The 23366-nt window shown below is 48.0% G+C and overlaps 9 protein-coding genes across 9 annotated transcripts; 2 read left to right on the plus strand and 7 right to left on the minus strand.

The window, feature by feature from the left end:
* The first annotated feature begins 1720 nt into the window (after nt 1-1720).
* On the plus strand, nt 1721-5009 carry LY89DRAFT_779513 (uncharacterized protein). The gene is made up of 5 exons (XM_018222299.1): nt 1721-2164; nt 2222-2485; nt 2538-2611; nt 2725-2953; nt 3003-5009. Exons 1-5 carry the CDS (start codon nt 2004-2006, stop codon nt 4921-4923), a joined length of 2649 nt encoding a protein of 882 aa, XP_018075170.1. The 5' UTR covers nt 1721-2003; the 3' UTR covers nt 4924-5009.
* On the minus strand, nt 5003-6437 carry LY89DRAFT_611235 (ubiquitin-conjugating enzyme E2 6). Its single transcript, XM_018210577.1, has 3 exons — nt 6231-6437; nt 6101-6180; nt 5003-6049 (listed from the first exon to the last, which is right to left on the minus strand). Exons 1-3 carry the CDS (start codon nt 6255-6257, stop codon nt 5335-5337), a joined length of 822 nt encoding a protein of 273 aa, XP_018075171.1. The 5' UTR covers nt 6258-6437; the 3' UTR covers nt 5003-5334.
* Nucleotides 6438-6538: 101 nt separating this feature from the next.
* On the plus strand, nt 6539-8390 carry LY89DRAFT_682485 (mitochondrial outer membrane protein-like protein). Its single transcript, XM_018214521.1, has 4 exons — nt 6539-6591; nt 6659-6775; nt 6823-7009; nt 7060-8390. The coding sequence occupies exons 1-4, from the start codon at nt 6562-6564 to the stop codon at nt 8250-8252; spliced, it is 1527 nt and encodes a 508-aa protein (XP_018075172.1). The 5' UTR covers nt 6539-6561; the 3' UTR covers nt 8253-8390.
* Nucleotides 8391-12442: 4052 nt separating this feature from the next.
* On the minus strand, nt 12443-14962 carry LY89DRAFT_682489 (uncharacterized protein). The gene has a single exon (XM_018214522.1). The coding sequence runs from the start codon at nt 14916-14918 to the stop codon at nt 12894-12896; it is 2025 nt and encodes a 674-aa protein (XP_018075173.1). The 5' UTR covers nt 14919-14962; the 3' UTR covers nt 12443-12893.
* A 621-nt stretch (nt 14963-15583) lies between these two features.
* LY89DRAFT_579583 (3-carboxy-cis,cis-mucoante lactonizing enzyme) lies at nt 15584-16466 on the minus strand (the record flags this gene model as incomplete). Its single annotated transcript, XM_018209015.1, has 2 exons — nt 15584-15984; nt 16034-16466. Coding segments are annotated over 2 exons (834 nt in total), but the record flags the coding sequence as incomplete, so codon positions are not given.
* A 575-nt stretch (nt 16467-17041) lies between these two features.
* Nucleotides 17042-18010, minus strand: LY89DRAFT_455773 (N-acetyltransferase GCN5). Its single transcript, XM_018207634.1, has one exon. The coding sequence runs from the start codon at nt 17860-17862 to the stop codon at nt 17242-17244; it is 621 nt and encodes a 206-aa protein (XP_018075175.1). The 5' UTR covers nt 17863-18010; the 3' UTR covers nt 17042-17241.
* On the minus strand, nt 17947-19237 carry LY89DRAFT_455760 (alpha/beta-hydrolase). The gene has a single exon (XM_018207633.1). The coding sequence runs from the start codon at nt 18988-18990 to the stop codon at nt 18031-18033; it is 960 nt and encodes a 319-aa protein (XP_018075176.1). The 5' UTR covers nt 18991-19237; the 3' UTR covers nt 17947-18030.
* Nucleotides 19238-19612: 375 nt separating this feature from the next.
* LY89DRAFT_771897 (glycoside hydrolase) lies at nt 19613-20304 on the minus strand. The gene is made up of 3 exons (XM_018221897.1): nt 20217-20304; nt 20102-20167; nt 19613-20050 (listed from the first exon to the last, which is right to left on the minus strand). Exons 1-3 carry the CDS (start codon nt 20295-20297, stop codon nt 19673-19675), a joined length of 525 nt encoding a protein of 174 aa, XP_018075177.1. The 5' UTR covers nt 20298-20304; the 3' UTR covers nt 19613-19672.
* Nucleotides 20305-21263: 959 nt separating this feature from the next.
* Nucleotides 21264-22952, minus strand: LY89DRAFT_779519 (uncharacterized protein). The gene has a single exon (XM_018222300.1). It carries the CDS (start codon nt 22714-22716, stop codon nt 21562-21564), a length of 1155 nt encoding a protein of 384 aa, XP_018075178.1. The 5' UTR covers nt 22717-22952; the 3' UTR covers nt 21264-21561.
* Nucleotides 22953-23366: the final 414 nt, after the last annotated feature.

The raw sequence follows: 23366 nt of genomic DNA on the forward strand, positions 1-23366 counted from the left end.
CTCTCCCGAGAGCCTCAACGCCATCTGTGATCCTGATATCACCTTGAGCAGACATGAGACGTAGATCCGTTCAACTCCTCAAGTCTGACGAGCTTCGTCTTCTACGGTCTTCTCGTTGAAGTCGCCTGGGACAACGACACAAGTACAATCCAAACGCATCTGACGTCCAAACTGCAAGGCCAAGGCACCACCATCGCCCAAGTCTTCATGAATCCAACGTTCAAACGGTGCCAAACCGTAGCTTTGACTGTTCATTGTGTTCGCGATAGGTGCATGGCATGGGCATGTTGTGGTTTGTGTGTTGCTCCTCAGCGGTGGCGAGAAGTCTTGATAATGATGGACACTCTCATCAGGATGAGTCTGAATCCAAGCCGACACAGAGATCAAATCAGTATATGCGTAAGCCGATGCATCATAGGTCTCTGTGGTGTTGCTTTGAGATGTGTTCGAAGTGGAGGTTGAGGTATGGGAGACGTAGCTGGGGCGCGAGGTTGGTGCCTGCTCAGCTCTATGTTTGGAGGAGGAGGAGGAGAGTTGTTTTTGCCTCTTGCGAGAAGAGGGAGCGGAGGTTGAGGGTTGTCTTGGATGCTTCAAGACGATCGAAGAGTGGCCTGAGCTTCTTTTGGGGTCATGGTTGCTGTCTTTTCTGTCAAGAGAAAGACATAAGTATGTGGACAATGCCTAAGAGGAGCATAAAATACGACTCACACTGCTTTGTTTCGAGAAGACATCTTGGAAGCCGAGTTGAAAGGGAAGGACCAAAGTGGAGAACTTCAGGTGGAGAGTCAGCGTACTTGAAGCGATCAAGGTAGGTGTATGCTTGAGGTCAGATGCTGTGAAAACTCGAGGGCGGTCGGAGAGATTGTGAAGTCTTATATACCTATATCACTCTCACAGAGTGCGGTGGGCAAGAGCACCATAAGTGTAACATCTGGCGGAGGATCTAGTGGGTAGAATAGTTGTAGTCAAGGGAAACTGACGCCCAACTTCAACGGCTCGATCGATCGAATGCAACACCGAGTTCCTTTTACAAGCAAGATGGACGAGTTGTCGTGTCCCGTGTGGTCAGCTTCATTGAAAAGACCCAGCAAAGGAATTGATTGCAGGGGTCAACAATCGTCGGTGTGTTGGACAACGATGCAATATTAGCAGGCTCCGTTGAACAGTGCTCTTATCTGGACCCATCTTGAGATGATTCGAAAGTCTGATTGGGTAAATGACTTTTGTCTCGCTTGGTCTTGGGGTATTTCCCGCTCTCGACAGACCTCACTCAAGGATGCTGACTCTATACACGGCAAATGATACATTAATGAGAGTTTTTGGTTGCTTCCGAGAAGTTCTCAATCCATGGTATGCAGCCTGGAAATTCCAAGTGGAGTCATTATCAAGTTGGACGGGCTGCTCGGTCGTACGTACAATATATGGCACTGCTTCAGACTTAAGGCGGACCCGTGGGATTGTCGGGGCTGTCGCCAATGCTTGATTGGTCAGGTCACTTTTGTATCTGCATTGCGTGGGGACGTGATTTTGGGTGGCGTTTCTCCTGCCATGCATTTGCGCATACGTGCATCTGTGGCGGTTGTTGTTTTCGGTTTCGAGTATCATGGTGCTCCTTTATTGGATAGAATACTTTTGTCTGACTGGGGTCGGCACACTACAACACTTCGACCCCTTGAGATGACATGGTAAGGCTTTCAGTCCTCTTCACCTCTCAGTTAAAGTCCTTCCTTTTCACGATTTTCACTCATCCGCAACACTTTCAATTGGTTAAATGACTTTTGTCGTGGGCGGAATCAAACCTGACGTTGACCGCTTAGAAAAGATCATTACGCCCGGCTTGGATGCCCTATTTACTTCGCTTCAGCTGCCTAGACTTTGTACCACCTGGAGAGCCTCGTTGATTTTTCTCTCCCATTCGGATTCAATTTCTTCTTTCTGAAATATTGTTGCACTCTTGCCACGCCGTCAAGGATTCCTTCTTGCATAGCCAATTTCAATTGACGATGGACGGCATCGCGGGACCATCAGTTGACCAGCTCAATGCTCCATATGCGGAGAGATGGGGGCTGTTGAAGGAGGTTATGGTCCGACTGTTCCTGGAAGAAGGGAAGAAATACAAGGAGATTGTCAAAATCATGGAAATAGAATACAAATTCTATGCGACGTTGGTATTCTCTATTGTAGGATGGGGATTTCCAGCTGACATTTGCTTCATTCATAGAGAAAACCAATACAAGCGTCAATTCGGTGCTTGGAATGTGAAGAAAGCCCTGCCCACGAAGAAAAAGATCAAGATTAGTAAGGAGATGGAAACAAGAGCCCAGCAAGGCAAAGCTTCTATGTTGCTGTACAATGATAAGATGGAGAACCAGAAGATCCGAAGGTATATGAAAAAACAAGGAAGACGGGATATATCCATATGGACGAGTGGAGCTGTTGACATTGAGAACTTGACTGGACATGCACTACAGACTGGCAACAGAGTGTGAGGACTTCTTTTTCTGCTGAATTCTCCTACGTACTGACTTTGAGTATAGATTCATGAATTGGAATTTACCTTCTGCTGTCTTGCGCTTCTTGAACTCGAAAGCGAAGGATCACATTTCGCCTAGTACGTCTCGTTCTTTCCTTCTTCTCCGACGACAGATACCCAAAGCAGTTGTTTCCCGTTTCTTCTCTTTTGCTTCTTCCTCGCAAGATAAATCCTGATTTGGAAAACTCCAGATCCTTCAGTTGGAACTCCAATGAGCGGTGTCTTGGTAGCGACACCTTCGTCCAACTCTGGACCGTCTCCTAGAAACCCTTCGTCCCCTAGCGACGCCCTGTCACCAGACCAAGAACGATCTGCCATGACAGCTACAGTCAAAGAGAGTCTAAAAGTTACTCGAGCACATCTTTTCGTCCAAAAACATCACAAAGATCTCTTTCGAGGGATGAACTTGCAAGAACAATGGTATGTTGAGAAGTCTTCGTTCGTGATTGACCCGCTAAACCTCGACAAGTGTGGTCACTGATTACTTCAATCAATTCTGGCAACACTCTTTCGTTACAGCCAAGAATTGGGGTCACGGGCCGAGAACTTGGGATGCGTCAACTCTCAAGTTCAATCAATTCTCTCAGCGAAATATCGACAGCCTTCCTGGCACTCCGGCCATGAATACTGATACCCTCAGGCACTCTCACCACCAGAGTCCGAAGCAACACCACTCACTTGGGGATCATGTTCCAAGCCCAAGCGATCTATGTCGCTGGAGCATTCATGTGCTTGAGATGGAATATGATCCCATCCACTCGCCTGAACCGGCGGAAGAGCAAGTAGTCCCAGACCCAGATAATAAGGACACATGGAGATCTTGGCAGAACCCTGGAAGCATTCAAGACTTCGCAGAAACCTTGGAGAAATCCCTGGAAGGTAACAAGTTTAGCACCATCGAAGTCAAAGAACTTCCAATATCGATCGGCCAGATCATTCGAGCTGCGAAACGGTCCCCGGAACAATTGTTGGAGGAAGCATTTGGATTCAGTATCATGGCACGAAACATAGATCTGGTTTCTCAAATGGGAGAGCATCTACACGACAACCGCGACTTATCATTCCATGATCTATATCCTCTTCATCTGGCTGCTAGCTATCTGGATGGGACGAAGACCTGTTGCTTGATTTTCCACGAACTCGTACACTCGATGGTGACTGGCGAAGCATCTGTTCGGAAGCTATACACGAACCATCTCAACCACACAGTGCTCGACAATCTAATGCTCACTATTCTCAAGGCCCACACATTCTGCCCTCCTGTGATGGTCGATGATGCCTTCAAGAAAGAGCATCGATTCGCAGGAGAAGAAGTGGACATCTGTGGAAGATGGGATGCCGATTCGGACTGCATCCGTCACCTTCAGGCAAGTGGCAGTCCCACAATACCTCGAAGTTGGAAGCATATGTTCTGTCACACTTCTGCTCAAACTATAACCCACTGTGTTGGCACTCTTTTCTATCCTCATTGGAAGCCCGACATTAATACGCCTAGCGGTCTCTTTCTCAAGCGTTGTCCGAATGAAACTTGCGGCATGAAGCTCCAACTGAAGCCCCTCCATACTCTTGTTGTCACAGCAGTCTATCTCGCACAGTTTGGGACTGACGGAGAGAATCTTTTCGGAATAGTAGCAAGCCTACTCAGTCTCCTGAGATTCGGCGCAAATCCACTTCTGAAAGCTGATATTTCGCCCATCGCATTGCTAGGTAGCGATACGGGCCTAGAATGTACACATTCGGAGCTCGATCCTTTTGAGCTTGCACAGCGCGTTCCACAAGAGCTTATTTCACAATGGCCACAAGGGAGAGTTGTCGGCTGGAAGATATTCTGCCATGTGCTTCGTTTGTCGCAGAATGATTGGGACCCTCCAGCTGTCCCCGGACCTGCCGCCGATACTTTGAGAGATGATCTGCGAGATATCTACGCTTTCGTTGAAGATGAGGACGATGAAGTGATAATGCGAAGCTTCGATGATCGCGAAGTCAACAGCGAAACCCAAAACACTGATGTCACAGATGATTTGGATGATGGAGAGGAATTCCCTCTGTACTGCCCGGAACATGAAATCGACAGCTACTTCGGCAAGAACAAGACACTGATCACATTGTGGGCAGCAGTCCAAACTGAGCTCCTGACCTACAGAAGACTTGCAGCAGGCGATCCATGGGTTTCAGCTAATTTTGATATGCTTTCTGTCCTTAAAAGCTTAGAGACGGGTGCCGAGCTCTCCATTAAGCTCGTTTCCAAGCAAATGATGAAGCCAGCCTGTTTTTGTGGCACGTTTGCTGAGCAGAACCATTCTGTATGCTTGCAGGAGGAAGCTTGCGCACATTACTTTTCAAACCTTGAGGATTGGAGCCGATCAAGCTTCATAGAGATCCCCGAATAGCTTGTCAGTTTTACCTGAACTGCCCCTCAAGTTCAATATGGTTCACTTATAGGAGTGAAAAATGGAAATGAAATTGCTTGTTCGCGCCTCGATCAATCCCCATCGGGAAGTGCGAGTGAAATGTGATAATGAATTGACGAAGAGAGATATACAGTAAACCAAAGAAAAATCGCACAATCCAACTATGGACGCTATCGACGAACAAAAGACTCTTAAGAATTGGCAGAATGACGACACTCTAGACGCCAATTTTATTCCTCTCTAACCCCGCCAAACGCCTTGCTATACCTACAATCCTAATGACGTGTATTCATACAACACAGGAGTTGCATAGTATTCACTGGTGTCTCCAGCAACTGAGTAGTCGATTCCACCCAAACGTGTACAGTCCGTCCCATCAAGCCTAGATTCTCAATTCGAGGAACCAGTGCCATCTCCAAGCAGCCTTGCAATGAGGACATACGTGAATATGACACCCCCAATGACCAGTAACTTGTTTCTCCGAATCCAACTTCGGCCTTCTTCTCCAACAGCTCGACCGCCTTCAACGACCGCTCCCACCACTGCTTGGCTGCCACTTGGTCTCCTCAAACCACCGATTGTAGGTCCGCAATTTGGTCCAGATGTACTAGGATCCTGGATTGTATTCCCAGTCACGGTATCAATCCTGTTATCCTTCATATATTTCCAGTTCTCTTTATCCAATTCCGGCCACTCTGCCCTGAATTTTGCACCTCCGTCACCAGCCTTGATATTTCCCTTTTGCTTTGTCTTTCCATCGCTGAAGCTTCCACCGCCAGTGCTGTTCCACCACCGACTTCGTGCCGCTGCCCATTTCCGCTCTGCTTCGGTTGCACCCACTGAACCGGTTGTCATCTCCTCCGAAGTCATGAAAGACAAAAGCCCGATGAGAATTGTCGATACTTCCCAGGCCGGGTTGAATGACTTAGGGTGGAAGTCGGAGATGGACAGACAAAGGCGGGTGGAGGGTTGGAAGCGACCAGAAGGGGTGTGCATTCGGATTGCGGGAGGAGCGAAAGGGTAGTTGGGAGGGAATATCAAAGTCCCCCAGTATTGCCCATTGTGGTAGGGTGTGTCGGGAGGTCCAGTCAGGATGTAGTGCCACCTGCAGATAAGTCAGTTGATGTGCCAGAAGAGATGGAGGGGTAGAACATACTCAAGGATGTTGGATTCGGAGGGGTGGGCGACGATATAAGGGGGAGGGTTCTCGGAGATAGTTTTGTATTCGCGGGTGAGCTTCTACGGTTAGCAGGTATACTGCGGAAGGGGATCGGACCTGTACATACCCGCTTGTTGGCTGCTCGACTTGCCATGTTTGAAGGGAGGGCCAAGGCTGAGATGACTACAGATGCGTTCGACGTCGAATGCTGATCGTAGTCGGAAGCGGAAAGGTTGCAGTGGTATGATACGTAGCAGTCTACGATCTCAAAGCGTTTGAATGAGAGAAAGGGATGAAAAAGGTTGAGGTTGAGGTTGTGTTGGAGAGGTTGTGGTGATCGTGTGCTGAAGGTGATTTGGAACAGAAAGGCTGAGCCGGAGATCGCTTATGTCAGCAATTATTATTTGGACTAGATGCAGGAACAACTGCGAATCACGAAGCTCGACGACGAGGTCAAGATGGCCGAAGGAGTGGATACTGGGGACGATGTGAGCTCTGAGTTGTTCTTTGTCGTCTATTGTATAATTCCATAAAGCTTGACTGACCCATTTGCAGCTCTTTGAGAGTCTGCGTAAACAAGTCGATCCTAAGAAGCTCGAGGAGAAAGCAAAAGCGCAAGCTGAACGAGAAGCTGCTCAAAGTGCCAAAGCAGCTCAGAGACTGGGAGAATTGGTATGCGACTCCATATGGTATTGATGGCAGATGCTCATGAGTAATAGATTGGCAGCAATTCCAGCCTCCCAGTCACCATCTCCTCAATCCGACTCATTGGTGCATCACATACAAGGAGATCCTTCCTTGACCGAATATTCGACCCTATCCTCACCGCAAATAGAGACAAGGCCTATACATTACAAGAAGCTTTGCAAGAGGTTGGCAGTGCTACAGATAAGTTGCGGCGCTTTGGTAAACTTTGCCAGCTCCAGACTCGAAACATAGCTCTCTGACTGCTGCAGAAATATATCACCCAAGTCTTTCCACTTTTGTCGATCGTCCAGACCCTACGGATCCGAATTCGTCTCCCACCGATATTGATGTGTATATACAAGCAAGGGAACGAGGTCGGATATCCTTGAAGACAGGCACAGATTTGGGCAATGTCGAAGGTTCCGCATATGGAAACCTTACCTGGCGAAATATACTTGGCGGTGCAGAGTCGTTGAACTTGAATGCCTCTGCGGGAACACGGACGAGATCTGCCTATCAAGCTACATTCGATACACCAATTCTTAGCGATCCTGACAAGAGGGCGACAGTGGATGTGTTGGCAAGCAGTACATTGAAGCCATGGTCAAGTCATGAAGAAGTATTGAAAGGAGCGGGAGCGAAGTATAGCTGGGCTACGAAATCAGGAACGAGGCATCAAGTTGGATACACAGGAATGTGGAGACAGGTTACAGGCTTGGCTGCCAATGCTTCGCCGACAGTACGAACAGACGCTGGTGATTCAGTCAAGAGTAGTATAATTCATACGTGGTTTGCAGATCGACGAGATCATCCATTCCTTCCAACAAGAGGATACTATATGAAGACTGTTTCGGAGATCGCAGGATGGGGACCATTACAGGGCGATGTTGCATTTTGGAAATCAGAGCTCGAAACCTCAGCTGCTATTCCAATACCTATACTCGGGATAAAAGGTGACAGTGGAGTCTCCTTGACAGGTGGTATACGAGGTGGCATGTTATACCCTTTGGCCATCGGATTTGGATCCGAAATCAAACCAAGTAGAATCAACGATCGTTTCCAGCTTGGTGGTCCGACAGATGTCCGTGGATTTAAGATGTCAGGTCTAGGACCAAGGGATGGTCCGGATGCTGTCGGTGGCGATATATATGCAGCTGCTTCTGCGAACCTGCTCATGCCCTTTCCAAGAGTTGGCAAGGACACGCCATTGAGGTTACAATTGTTTGCGAATGCAGGACGATTGCTTGCCCTACAAGATGGGAAGAAGAGTACAAGTCAAAGTTTTTACAGCACGGCTGCACAGATCGGAGATGGGCTGCCTAGCATAGCGGCTGGCTTTGGTGTTGTCTATGCCCATCCTGTAGCACGGTTTGAGCTGAATTTCAGTTTACCACTTGCATTAAGAAAAGGAGAGGAAGGCAGGAAAGGACTCCAATTTGGTGTTGGTATTAACTTCCTGTGACAAGGAACGAGTAAGAGGATAAACGTGGCAAGCAGGCGTGTATGCATATCATGTACACTACAACTGTATGATTCGCAGGTGTTGGAAGGGAAGGGTGAGATACCAAAAGAACAACGCAACTTAGAATCCCAACCACTTGATTCTTCTGTGCTGGTACTACTGTAACCATCAAGGTGCTGTATCTACCACTGCCGGTTTCGCATTCAGCCAGATGATAAATTGGGTTACAGTACTCACCGCTTGTTCAGAGGCAGACAACAAGGTGTGTCTTTGCGTCTGAGTGAGGTATTTTATCTACATATGCTGTACAAAAGTATGCCTCTCCCGCAAGAAATGATTGTCTTGAATGGGGTGACCTTTCGATCTCGGGATCCTCGTGTATGCGCTCAAGTGAGCTATTTTGAGTTTGAAATTGTTTTGATCTTGTTGTCCGACTTGTAATCAAATCTTGAAGGATAGTGTAGTATTCTGACATTATGTTCGAGTCGTTGTCTCCAGCCAGAAGAAACTTTCTTTCTCATCAAAGATATTAATTTCAAGTCTATCGGGTCCCAGTGGATGTCTCTCGTAGTGAGAGTGAAGACATCAAGGACTTGCTTAGCAGAGGGTTGAATTTCATGGATGTAGATAACTCTCGAGTGGTGCTACGTCTGTAGGACGGACATCGTTGTTCTCGTTGAGAGTCAAGTGGCTTTTAATGAGCCTTCTTAAGTGAATTTCATGGCCACAATACGAGGCATGGTACAATGTATTAATACTCAACCTGGGTGGTGACGAAATCACAGAACGGAATGGCGTGCTCAGGTCATTCTACAAGAGCGGTGAGCTTGCCTGGGAAGATTATAAAGAGCTTGTTCCCAAGTATCCCCGAGGCACATTCACATTGGGAAGCGAGGTAGGTATGCATCATGATGATTGAAGTATATTCAAGAATTCCAACTAACGAACTCGCAGGTAATAGTCAAAGAGAGTCCACCTGCATCCCTTCAAATCATCAAAGACTCCGATCCAATGCAATGTCTCGATCCTCCTTCGCAAGTCAACCTATCCCTGACGTTGTCTAGACCTCGACTTCAAGCATCGACCGAGTGAGGGTAAAGGTAGCTTCGACCAGCTTGGTTGGATGAAAGTTGACGAGGTCATTTAATGCTACAGCAGTCAGTACGGATGGACATGATGGAAGGGTAGAGGGAACATACAGAGCAGCAGGAGCATCCACTGCAGTCAGTCTTGCAGCCACAGCTGGAGCAGGAGCAGTCACCGTTCATGTTGTCGGTTGGTATGTTATTCGAAAGACTTGTGTTGTACGATTTCAATTTGGGGTTTCTTGAGGCTGAAGCTTGCTGATTTCTATGATAGAAGAAAGAGCAGGATGGACAAACAGCAAGAGCGATATACTTATACCTATCACTCCAGCTATCGAGCTCTCTTGGAACACCTTCACATGTGATGGCAACATACGCTGTGCGACCCACCGGCATCAACACACAGCTTCGAAGTTCACATCTACCAAATCAGCTTCCTATTGCTGACCGAAAGAAACAATGGATCCAACATTTCGACGCCTAACATTACACTACAGTGTCACGAGCAAGACAATCATCCCACTCTCGAACTCGGCGCATTTATGCCGCTGGCGAAAGTACCGCGACAAACCACTCTGTCAGGATGTGAAGAATAGAGTTCAAGCACGGAAGACGCGGTTTCTTGGCTGAGGGTTCTGGAAGATGGTGGTCGAGATGGGTAGCTCTGGTTGGTATATTGTGACAAAGAAGGACTCGAGACCCACAAGTAGATCATTGGATGATGGGAAGAAGCTAGTTATTCTGGGATCTCCCCTTTGAGTACTTTGTGCTGTTCCACTTCAAGGTGGGGAACTGAGACGAGACAAGATGGAGCGATAAGATGGTGGCAAATCAGGAAAGGAGGGGCAAGGCAAATGTCACTCATGGACTGAACATGAACTGTGCCTCAGTGAGATGAATGGACTGCTGCATTCTCTTTCACAGAAGGAGAAGGAGTGAAGCTGATGAGACGTGGCAATGTGTCAATGGCGTGGGGTGAGAGCGGGCGAAGGTTGGACGGCGTAATGCAATAGGTGCTGCTTCGGAGGTTCGATGCATGAAATGCTGTGAGGAAGGGAAGGGCCGCGACAAGCGAGGAAAGGCGGAGGTCAAGCAAGTACGGAAGATCCTCCCAAGTTAAGTGGCGTAGAAAGCTGGGTAGTACGGACTTGGTACTACTTGACTATCTTCGTTGAAGTCGGGCGATGGTAAGCACGTTTTTGTGTCACAATAGAACAAAGGGCCGAGGGCACAAGCTTCAAGTCAGCAGCGGAAGAAGTGTCGCAGAATCAAAGTCTTTTTTTTACTCATTCCATATGCGCAAGTTTGATAATGCACCGCAACCCATTCCTTAACGAGACAAAGCTTCCCCTTGGTATCATATCATATCAGGCCCTTTCCATTGTATCCCAAGCCCATCCCTAAGCCCCAAACATGAACGTGAATTGTGTGTGTGCGTGCGTCGAAAGAGGACCGCAAAGCCGTGTTTGAATTCAGAATCGAAGGCGTAACGAAGGAGATGGTATGTGTTCGTGGAGAGAGTGACTTATTTTCCGCAGCTGGAGCAAGAGCAGTCAGAGCCGCAGTTGCCTGTTGAAAGTCACTGTTAGTATATATTCAAAGGTGGGGTGAGAGGTAGGTAAGGCTTAACATACAGCTTGAGGAACCGGAGCATCCGCATTCGCCCTTCATTTTGATGGTTGGATAGGTAGTTGGAAGAAGGTTGTTGAGTGTTCTTGGTATTGTGTTGTTGGTTGTCTTGATGTTTCTCGTTGCTTGTGTTGTAAAGAAGAAGCGTAAGTTGGAGGGGACGAGCGGTCTTTTTATGCTACTTTGCTCAGTCCCTCAATTATTCACTGATCTGACCCAGATCTCCATCAGCCCACTTTTATGGGTGAATCAGCCAATCACTTTACTTTGAGTTTGCGTGCCTTGTGCGGTGGCTGCGAGGTTTGTGCGGTGCCGCTTGCGTCCTTTGTGCGTTGTTGGTCATAATTGGTCCAGCTCCCTACTGGATGCGGTCTTGCGCTTTTTCTGCGTCGTCGGGCAACAAGGCAACCAGGCAATAAGGCAGAACTCATAGTCGCGGGATCCACACGAGGGGCAATTAGAGGGGTCAGAACTCCGTTCATTGGATCGGCAGAGAAAAATGGGGGTGTTACAGGAATGTGGGGCTCAGCCACTAGCCCTGGTGGCCCAATAATGGTAGGCCTTAGGTAGAAAAGGGGATCCTTCTCGGCTTCTCGGCTAAATCCTCTGTGGTCTTAAAAAGAGTTTATATATATTTTGCTTCATTGGCTTCATGCCTTCAAAAGACACGAAGACGAGGCTAACATGACTCTCGTCTTTTCCTTATGAGATTTGAACGACAGTTCGATTTGATCGAGACAATGAAGTCTTTGTTCTCGAGAGACACGGATTCTTGGCATTACGTTGTTTGAGAGTTTGACATGTTCCACTTCTGCACGCAATCAAGCTCAGAGCGTCCATCTCGATCGGACAGGCCGCCCTCTATAGACCACCAGCGTGGGAATGCTTGTTTATGGAAAAGACGCTTTGCTTGATTCGTGGATGCCGCGTTATCAGATCACACTTCTCCGCGCCAGCAAGTCATTCTGACCAATGGAAATCTGCTCAATTTAGCAACATCTCACAGAATACACGAATAATCCACTCAAAATCCGCTCCAATTTGAGCACATATGCAGAGAATGAAGGGTATATGAATGGCTCTTCCTCTTCCTCCTGGTCGTCTTTGAGAGCTTTTGACTTGTTCAGTTGCAATAGGAGTTGCTTCTTATGGGGGTATCAATACGGACTTTTGGGCACATGGACTTGGACATCCGGAAAGTGTGTGGGACCGGGACGCCTGATACTTGATCGGCGCGGCTGGACCGGCATTGCTGCATCTGGGATGCCATTGCCAATCGAGGTTGATTGGAAGAGGTGTGTCTGGATCTTGGGTTGTCCTTCCGGTGCCACTCGAGTGGCTTTTTCTCCTTGAATGGTCATCCTTGGAAATCAATCTTCACCGCATGTCTGACCTCATCTTGATGTTGATCGAAAATGGTGAAGCGGGTGAGTCTGTGTGTGTTCAATATTTGGCTGAAGATACGTATAGCTTAGGTTGTGCTTGGATATGACAATGCATGGCCTTCTCTGGCTCTCCATCTGCTCGGTATTCACATTCGATTTTCAGCTCGATGAGGCCTAATCATGTGATGACATTTTTTCTTCGGCAAATGGTGTTGTCCAGAGCTTACCATAGCAAGGCTTTCCTCTTTTCTTCATCGCATTACAACTAATTAAACCGTTGCAAGTGGACCTTTGTCATTTGATCACAATGCTCAAGTTTGTAGTATTTGTCGGCGCCGCCGTAGATTTAAGTTGCCAAGCTTACGTGTACTTGACCCACGTATGAGGAGCAGGCGTCGTTGTAATAGTGTCTTTGGAGTTGTTAGGTTGCGGATACTGCTATTGCTGAGGCTAGGAAGGAGAGGAGGGAAGCGGTGGTGAAGGGCATGGTGGGTGAGGATTGGGCTTTCTCAATGCTCTCGGGTGTGACCTTTGTCTTCATTCTATGCATAGAGAGCGTCCTTCTGAATGTTGCCAAGTGCTTCTCTGTTGGGACTAGTGCCAGCATGTCGAATACCATCAGGACCGACTCCTTTGTCGCCCCACCAGAAGATACCCTTCTCATTCACAGTCCAATCATCGATAAGGTTGGTCAAAGTCTGATAATGGCCATAAGCTGTGGGTTGTGGACCACGAGGTCTTCGAAATGCAATGAATATCATGCAAGCAGCAAGTGCCATACTGATGATGACGTATATAAACAATCTTGGGTATAACATAAAGAAAATGTATCGATAGGTATTCTCGGACTCAGACACTCCATGCACATCGGAATCTGTCACTACTAGTTCATAAATCCTAAGCACCACTGTTTGGCCCAACATCCAGTGCAGCACAGGCTTAAACGCGAATAGTAACATGTTCTGCCAACTCGTGGCTGCTGATATGAACGCGTTGTTGTAGCTTCGACGACTACTTTTCGCTCGGTCAACCTCTTTCCAAGTACTTTCATCTCTTGACAGATTAATGACTAACTCAGCGGCATTGATACCCAACGTTTGAAGACCTTGTACAGCGCATAGGAACAAAATTCCAATGATCAAGCTACCAATCCAAGGTTCAGATACAGAATTTACAATAAGGTAAGTCCCTTGCGCTTTTTCTGGGAATTCTGGATCTGGCTCTGCGCTGCATGCGAGAGAAAACGACCATGGTTGATACCCGACTGACTCGAACCAGCTGACGACAACTAGAATGATGAAAAATATCACCATAAGTAAAGACCAGATCCACAGGAGTGAGATGATATACCGCAACGAGGGGACTGCGTTCCTGGCATTTAGGCCTCTGGCCAATGGTTTGGTAGGATGTGGTGGAAGAGGAGTTTTATCAACTGATAACATGCATCTTTCTTCCTCTCTAGTGAGACCATGATGAGTAAGTACCAATGCGTTGTTGAGAGCGTTCGAGCTCCATGTTGGAATATGTTTTGATCCCGATGCCATGATCCAAGTAGCTATACTCGCCTTGCCAAATATACCTAATGCCAATGTGAGAATAGCAACTCCGTTGACGGCAACCACGTTCTGAGGACCAATCCCGGGTTTCTCTTGTGCGTCACGAAGAAAAAGCTGCGACGATGCTGCGTAGCAGAGAATAAGCGAAATGATAGAAATCAGATTTGCAGGCCATCGATTTGGAGCATATTTGCGTGTGCTGGTGAACAACCTAAGATTGGTATTGAATTGTAATCGGCCTTCTCTAAAAAGCGCCCATCGGAGGGATGTTGCATGAATATACCCCAAAGAATCAGTAGCAAGAGCGACGAAAACGTTTGTCATGAACGAGAGGGCCTCGCCGCTAGTGGTCGATAGCCCTGTGATGTAGAGACGGCGGGCCGGTTGTTTTATCACTATCCCCGTGATATCTGTCCAGGGGCTATTTGTCTGCTTGATAAGACATAGTGTACCAAGGACGATGCAGGCAATGCAAACTAGCCACGCAAATACAAGTCCTATGAGGCATAGTAGTCTTGTTGTTTGGCCGCGGTCGTAGTCTGCAAGATCTGGTGTTGGCTCAATCCCCTTCAATATCATTCCTACAGATTCTTCTACAGTCGAAAGATTGCAGGCCGTCGAGCATAAAGATTCTTCCGACTGCTGCCGTGATCCATATTCATCCTGAAGCGGAACCTCCACACGTTCTGGCTGCTTCTGTAGTCCATCTTGACGCTGGCGTAAGCTGTCGGCAGACGTTGCATCGAGCGAGTTTGAAGCTTCCGAGTCCGAGATATCGAAGATCTGTGACACGGGTGGATTCTCAATCAAAAACCTTGATTTATTCAAGCAGATGGCTTCCTCTGAATGCTGTAGTTCATCTTGATGCAGGCCTGGTGTCTTGGTAGACGTCTGCTGAATGTGAGGCGATACTTCTGCATCCTCGGATTGATGTTGTGATCCATCTTGATGCTGACTCTGAGCTTTTGCACACTTGATATCTTTGAGACTCAAATCTTCTGCATCCATCATAAGAAGGAGCCCAAGCTTAAGACACGAAATTCTGATTGAAGAGGACGGAGACTAGAATACAAACAGAACTAAACAAAATTGACTTGCGCTCGAGAGAGTGACTGGTCCTTGCCTAGCTGCAGCTGTCCGTGGGACAAGTCGCATAGCCCCAATGTATCTCCTTATGGATGTCTGACGAAATACTTACGAGTTTAGCAGCTTATGTGAATAATACGAATGTGCTGACATCGTTTCTTCTTAGCCTGAATGAAAGGGATATTGGTAACGAGGAAGTTGTGGCTGAGTCCAGCTGCTTGGTAAGAAATCCCGTGATCTTGTACTACAACTACTGGGTCGGAGGCAGAAGGATAATGAAGATGCATCCACAGGTAATGATTGAGCGAGTCGAGCTGAGATGTTTCAAACCATTGAAGCAGGCTTCCAGGTTGATGATGTTCCAGACATGGTTGCCGGTCACGTGCCTGATATCCCTCCAAATAGGCCAGCATACTGACTGCTGCGCATTTCCTGTCGAATATGAGGATAAACTGTCACAGCTCAATAGTCTTGAGTCACTCCAACATCAAAGTTCTGACTTAGCTTATTGTACACTTGATCTCCAAGTTATCGATCACTAATTGAGCCCGCAAGTTTCTAGCAGCCGCCGTCAATTCCCTATCCTTCATTCAATCGTACCAAATCGCATTTGCACAGCACCCACCATCCTTGATATCAACCTGCGCCACCATATTCGCACTCGTCCAACCATCTCTACCCTGCACCATGCCTGGTGCTACGTCAGTTCCCTTCACCAACTGCCAAATCTGCACATAACCCCTCGGCACATCTGTCAGGGCCATAAACTCGTCACTCCAACTCGCTGGACTGACCGCATTCGCAATCCCTCCTGTGGTGGTAGTAGGCAGCCTGAAAATCTGGTCGGTAATGTTGCCACCTAGGTCAAGATTGAAACAAGAAATGAAGCCCGTGTTGTTACTGTCTTGCATGGCTCGAGCTGTGGCCCAAAGGAGTTTGGTGCTTGGGGATATCATCACTTCCGCAGACCAGTAGTCCTTGAGTGCGTTTCCTATTTCCTTGTCAGAGATAACTCAATATCAGTACCGTGATATACATACGATTAGGAATCAACGAATAAGTACCAACATCGGTCTCAATGATCCCTGTAGTACTATTCACAGAATATGCCACAACCTCATTCCCAGCCTCCATCACAACGTAAACATAATTCCCATTAGGATGCGCGGCAATATGGCGAGGATGCATACCAGCTTCGGGCATGGGATACGAAGCAACTGCCTCCACGGTTCCGTTGGAGTTAACTTTGTGAGTCCATAACACATCGCCGCTCAGATCTGCGGAATATAGGTTTCGTCCAAATGTCATGCCATGAATAGCTGATTTGGAACCATATTTCCATGACTGTGACACATTCGAAAGGGTTCCGTCGGGTAAGGTGGAAATTGCCATCCCGCATGCGTTGGGCCCTGGCCATGAGCCCGTATAGACGGAGTAGGGAGACGAATGGCTTGGGAGCACGAAGGCGGAGGTTCTCTTGCCCGGGCAGTCCTCTGTGGCGTTAATGACATTTTCCAGTTGGAGAGTAAGATTATTGTTGATTGAGTAGCTTGCAATCCTTGGTGCTTTGAGTGAAGCGCCGTATATATTGTTTTTCAAATGCTGGATAATCGTCAGCCAGGATTTGGGAAGAGAGATTCTCTATATACATCAAACGCAATCCATGCATGGCTGCTATCCGCAGTGAAAGTGTTTGTTCGGAGTAAGGTCAAAGCTTCATCGTCAAACTCAAGTAGGTTGATTGATGCTGGCAAATTGAGATTTCCAACGAAGAGGTGATGAAGAGAAGCCGATGCTACAGAAATCAGATGCGCTGCCAAAAGCAAAATCGATAGAATTGAAGCCATTTGAAGAACACGAGAGTGAACAAAAGAAGAGAAAGGAAAAGTGGATTAAGATGAAGCTCCATCCCGGAATCGTGGTTGCACAACCCCGAGATCATCTTTCCAACAAGTTTACCCGCAAACAAGCTTTAAATGCCGGGATAGGTCGAGGGAAGAAACCCGGATAGGATAAACTATCCCTAGATGAAAACGCGGGGATCTGCTTTCCTAACTATATTGAGGATGACACGATCCTTGATTGCGCCTATCACAGTGTTTGAAGCTCGTGCAGATAAGTCTGCCAGATCGGATGCATTGCTACCACACATTTTGAGGCTCTGTACCCCAAAATAGAAATTGACAACGATCAGATACGCCGAATGAAGAGGAGGCACTTTCTCTCCATCCAGCAAGCATAAAGATCGCTATTTATCGCCTGTCTTCCCTCCTCGCAATTCCCTTCTGAAGAATGTCGCATCGCATCGGCTCCCATCTGGCCAACTCGCATAGTCTTTACAAGTCCCCCATTCCTCCCAACCAAGTCGTTTATACATTTCTTTCGCTGGGCTCAATGTCGCCGTGTCCAGCGTGAGGAATTCCTTTCCCTCTGCCCTGGTAAAGTCTTCGACGTAATCCATGAGTCGTCTTGCGATTCCTTGTCGGCGGGCTTGGGGTGATACGAGAAGTTTGATGACTTCAGCGCGATGCAGGTGTGTGACTTTGGGTACTATGACGAGCTGTACTGTGGCGATGATTGTCGATGGTGCTGAAGATTTGGTGAGGATGAATAGATGGAGATTCCCGGTCATGATGAGTTGAGATACCTGGGTCCAATAGGTCGAGGCCTCATCCAGTGATAGAGGCGCAAGAAAGCCGATCGAGGAGCCCTCATTGACACAGTCTTGAAGAATCTCACAGAGTTGAGCCTTGCGTGAAAGAACTTCTTCCGTTCGAGTGAGTCGGAGAATTGTGAACTCAGATGGCTGCGTCGTCGACTCCGCCGGCCGGTCAAGGACAGTCTCCTCTATTTCCTTCGATGTTGACATGATGCGAAAGTTGAAGTCGCGGATGTTGTTAAGACGTGTAACTTTTGTGCCGATCACGTGTGGAACTTAAATGGTGAGTCACTCTTGGCTTGAGATGGCAGAGATGCCTGAGAAGGAAGACTTTCATATCCCACTCTTGAAATGAGGCTGAACAACAAGGTGTTGAAATTATTGAGGCAAGACTTGAACACTGTCCCACACCCATCGGATCTCTCTGGCCACCACTGCTGGTTGAACGAGTTGTACATTGTGTCCAGAATTATCAACTCGAATGAAACGGCTGTTGCAAGACAATCTCAGCAAATCTTGCTGCCAGTCAGTTTGCCGTTGATTATGATCGACAAGCATATTTCGAAACTGTTCACGTTCTGCTTCCGTCCCCTTTCCAGCAGCTACCCCAGATTCATACATCCGCTGCATATCTCTTGCACTGTTGCATGTAATGACACTGACTGGATGACTTCCCAGTACCTGCCTCTCAATCTGGTGCTTTGATGCAAGTGGAGCAGAATCACTTCTGAATCCCCTTTGCTCGGCAACTACAGTCTTCTGCAGTTGAGGATCGTTTTCTGCTTCCTTCACTTGAGCCCATTCTTTATCGGACAGAACGTGATCAGCTTCGAGTCCAGTCGACTCCAACCAATCTACGCCGTCAGTGACAGCAATCACAAATGGCAATGGCCAATTCCCTGCGTCGTATGACTTCTCTGTATTGGCATCGACGAAGACTATGCCTACAACATCCTTTTGACGAAGATGGAGAAATTCTCTTGCCGTCATCCCTCCCCAGGAGTGACAGACCACGATGAACGGAGGTTCGATGCCAGCATTCTTCAAAAGGGTATCCAACTCGGATGCGACGGATGCTGCACTGATGGAATCTGGTTGTTGAGGTGGAGCTTCGCTGCGTCCCAGGCCAGAGCGGTCATAATTCACCCATCGTGCAAGTGGAAGGACGAGACGTCGGACGGCTACCCATTCGTTAATCGTACTACCCAGGCCTTGCATCAAGAGAATGACGGGTTCTCCTGATTTGCGATCTGGTCCAGAGGCTGAGAGGAATAGTTTGTGAGTGCCAATTGAGAGCATGGCTGACTTGTCCCCTGTGTTCCAATCGGTGACGGACATGTTGAGCGGGAACTCGTGACGAATAGTAGGTTTGATGGTATACTTGCACTCAGCGTTCGGATCGTGGATTGGAGGTTACAGGTATTTGACGAAGCCTAGCCCAGCGGCAGCTTACCTAAAGCCCGCTTAGTCCAGGCGCCCGCCAAAATGAGTGCAGGCCATTTTAGGGGCTCGGGCGCTAATTCTGCGGCCTGAAGAACGGATGAGTGCCTGGCAAGTCATCTTGTCTCGTTCTCTTGTAAAGCACATCTGAATCAACTCTTTTCACTCACGAAGCCGTGTCACATTGGCTTCCTGTTGGGTCCGGCGGAGTTGATGTCCCAGCGAATACTTTTTTCAAATCGCAGTCTCTTTCTTCGCTGCCGTTTCCCCTTCGATTCCATCTTGCAATTGCAATTGACGGTTTTTCTCTTGCTTGTCATTTTTGCTCTCGATCGTCTACTAGTCAAGATACCGGCAGTCACCCTGCCCGACTGCAGGATGAAATTGTCAAGATGCGTTAGTGAGCACATCGCAACATAGGCTATGATCATAGCTGGACACCGCTCGCCGGATCTTTAGGGTTGGGTCGGCTTCCGCTTCTGCTATGCTTTAATCAAAGTGCGAACAGAGATGAAGTATTCTCCCTTATGTACAACATTGGCAATAATCTCCTATGTACACGCATCCCATCATGTTTATTTCATGCCGCACAAACACACTGTGAGTAGTCCGACACAGCTGCGCTCGGACAAGCTACCTCCTCGAAATTCACCACCACATTGTCACCAAATACCTCGCTCTCAGCATTGATATCGAAGTGATAACTGTACCCGTATTCGTTCGTTCCTCCCACAGCCGGACACCATTGGGCATTCCCATTATTCGGACAGAGATTCGTCACCATGACAATGATGCTTTGTCCAGCATCACCGCCTGTGCCGCAGTCCTGGCATGGTGAAGAGCCGGTCGAGGTCAGATTGTAGCATGTGCCGCAGCCAGCCCCACACCAAGTTGCACCAGACGAAGAGTATATTGCTTGAGATGCCGCCGCTGTGTAGACACCACTGGCTACGCCGAGCTAGAGGATGTCAGTATAGGTCGAGTATTTTGCAGATACAGTGCCACAGACCTGCCAGCTGAAAGCACCGCTGCTCGTCCCGCATCCACATGCTCCTTCTAGTCCATCATAGTATCTCTGTTAATACAAATTAGTGGGTTCTCTGATGTGTTGGAGGAGAACATACTGTCGTTGTCGCTTGGCCGCTGATGGCAACGATAGGAGTGATCGCAGTAGCTAGGAGTGCGAGGAGAGTTGAGGACTTCATGATTGCCACTGCTTTTTAGAGTACTTCAGCTCGTACCTCTTTACATGTTGGCGGAGAGGGCCATATATACAACCACGCTGCACCATCGTGCTAGAGGCAAGGCGTGTTTAGTTTCCCTAGTTCCTAGGAAAGTAGATTACAAGTACCGGCGCGAATTTCCAGGTTCCGGGTTTGTTGGGCTAGCAAACATCGACAGCCAATACAAAGGGTTAAAAGTCTCCTTCAGGTCAGGTCCTCTGATACTTTTTGGCCCCTGCTCGGCAGACTATCCCGATCGTGAAACACGTTCAGGGGTACACTTGGGATGACAACCCCAGAAAGCAATTTAGATTCCGCAGCTCGGTGCCGCCGGTCCGATATTTCCTGGTTGGTGGAAACGCCGGACTGCAGTCGGACGTTACATTGATATTGAATAATTACATAAAAGAACGAGGCTTCCGAAATCATCGAGCATCACACGCGTCATAGGAACAACCGACTGGGGACCACGGCTCTTAACGAAGCTTAGCGACGGCAAACAGGCTCCGAGATTTATGAGGATCATGAGACGAGGAAACAGGTGACAAGCTAGGATGAAAAGGTTAAGTCTCAGTAGACTTGAACGAGAAGGTTGAAATTTTCACAAGGACAAATCGACTTTATCCGGTGCTGGTGAGGGGCAACTTGAATAACCGAGCCCCTAATATTAGCGAGCTATCCCTCTAATTGCATATCCTTGACGAAAGAATCCTCTTTGCAGGTACCCAGTCGATAAATCGACCTCTCTCGTATGAGAACGTTAGGATACTCTCCTAAAGTCTGATATCATTCACTTTGTCAATGGGATTGGTTCAAGCAAAGTGCGGGGTCAAGTGCGGGGACCATCGTTGTTGGTTAGCCAATATTTATATACCTCCCCACTGACGTCTACTAGCAACGATGTTCCATCCTGTGGCAGTGTCTAGGGAGCAGGTTGTACATTCGCTGCTGCTAAACTCGCATCTAGGCTAGGCTTGTGATTGGTATACCCTCTCCCAATCCTGGGAAACGGCTTCGTCTTCACCTCATCCAACGCCCTCGCCATGAAAGCGCTCATCTCACTCTCTGCCCATTGCCTTGCTGCAGCTATTGGTTCTGCTCTCCACTTCTTCAATTCTTTACGACCCCTGAGAGGAAAGTTAATGCATGCATCCTTCAGATGTTTCCTTGAGGATGGTGCGATTTCGCCGGCTCCTGGCGGTAAAGAAACATTGGTATATATGAACCCTGCTTTTCGGTGAAGTCTTTAGTTGAATTGAGGTGGCCAGGGACGATCGTCCATTTCCAACAGGCGCTTCATATACGCCGTCTTGGCCGCACAGTCAGCTCCGTCTAGTAGCTTTCTTGCAGCAACGAAAAGCTCGTTCGACGTCGGGATAGGCCGAGGTGTAACTGGCCCACTTTGGTCGTCGGTATCGGAATCACAACCATCATTTGTTCCATCATCTGAGCTTTCGGACCTTGTATCGGGATCGCTCCTAGGATCGAGAGCCGAGCAGCGTTGATTGCTACCAAGAGCTTCCAAGATTTCGGTTTCTTGGTACTTGTCCAAGTTCTTCGGAACATCCAACTTTTTGATGCGCTTGAGCTGTGTCCTGGTCTTGACGGTGGGGTCCCATACAGGAGGCTCAAATCCCATTTGTTGTGGATCATCGTCAGGATCTGCAGTGTCCATAGGATCGAAATTTGGCGCCAGGAAAGGAGGAGGACGGTAGGATAGATCTGGTCTCGGCGGCGAGGAAGTCCTGCCACTACTCCTCGGAACCGACAAGTTACGATCTTTGTAATACTGATCGGCTTTCCGGCTGGTATCAAGAAGACTATAAGTATTTCCAGGCAGATCAAGTAAAGGATAGTGAAACTTGTTATTTGCTCCGAAGCCTCCATTTCGCAGCTCAGCCGTCATCCTTCGCCGTTTAAGTTTCGGCAGGTCCTCTTGGCTATAGCACAAGATATCATAGCCGAAAGCCAAACAGAAAGTGTTTGTGACGGTGAATACGCCACAATTATAGCTATCTGACTGCTGCGGAGCATCGGGACTGCCGTCGTCTGTTGCCGTGCGTTGCGACCATTGTCCGTATAGAGGCCAGGCGGTCTTCAGACTTGCACCGGGTAAACTTAATGTCTGGTTTATGATGATATCTCTCATTCCCTGGATAGGATCGTCCCAGTGATCAAAAGGACACGAATCGATCAGGAAGCAGAACTTCTGTTTCGGGGCGATGCCCATGAGCCAGAAATGGTTCATAGTGTCTTCGTAGTAAGGAATAAACAGATAGTCCAAATTGAGAAAATTGGCACCGTTACAGTCAATCTTGTCAAGAACTCGGCGAATTTCTGACTGTGTGGTTGCTGGGGCTGTCGGATTGCAAATTGCATCGTAATCAACTTGCGATATCATGGCGCAGCTTTGGCGTGTGTCCTCACTTTCATCCTCAGATTCCCCGCCTTCGTTGTCCGACCCTCTCCTAGGTTCGATGGGATCTCGGGCTCGATATCCAATTCTGTGATTGAACGAGACGGGACTGCGGCTGCGAGTTTTGCTTCGGGCCACGCCTGTGATGTCTAATGGACGGCCGCGAGGACGGACTCGAGCTCGTCTGAAGTTTACATATCGACATATACATTGTACGTAAGTCTGTACTGTCTGCACTGTGAGGCTGAAGTGACGATCCCCGGCTCTGAGGTTACGAACATGGGGACAAAAGTCCGTGCGTTCAGGCTGTAGAATCTCGAAATTAAAACTCTTCACATTAGGACTAAACTATCAACAACTCCACCATTATGGATCCTTTTACCACTCCACCTATGTCTCCACGTCTCCCAGGTGCAGAGATCAGAACCAAGCACAAAGAGGGCATACGCCGGCTCTTCAAATTCGCTAAAATAGGCCTGCAACAGCTCCAGGGCTACTACCACCTAGGAGACAGCACAGTTAGGAAGATCCTACTATACGATGTACCTGAAAGAGCGCGCCCTACACACACAGGGAGACCCAGAGAATCCCTCAATAAACAGGAGGTTAGAGATATTATTGAGTATATTTGCACC

The sequence above is a fragment of the Mollisia scopiformis genome (genome assembly GCF_001500285.1).
Source record: "Mollisia scopiformis unplaced genomic scaffold LY89scaffold_6, whole genome shotgun sequence".
NCBI lineage: Eukaryota > Fungi > Ascomycota > Leotiomycetes > Helotiales > Mollisiaceae > Mollisia > Mollisia scopiformis.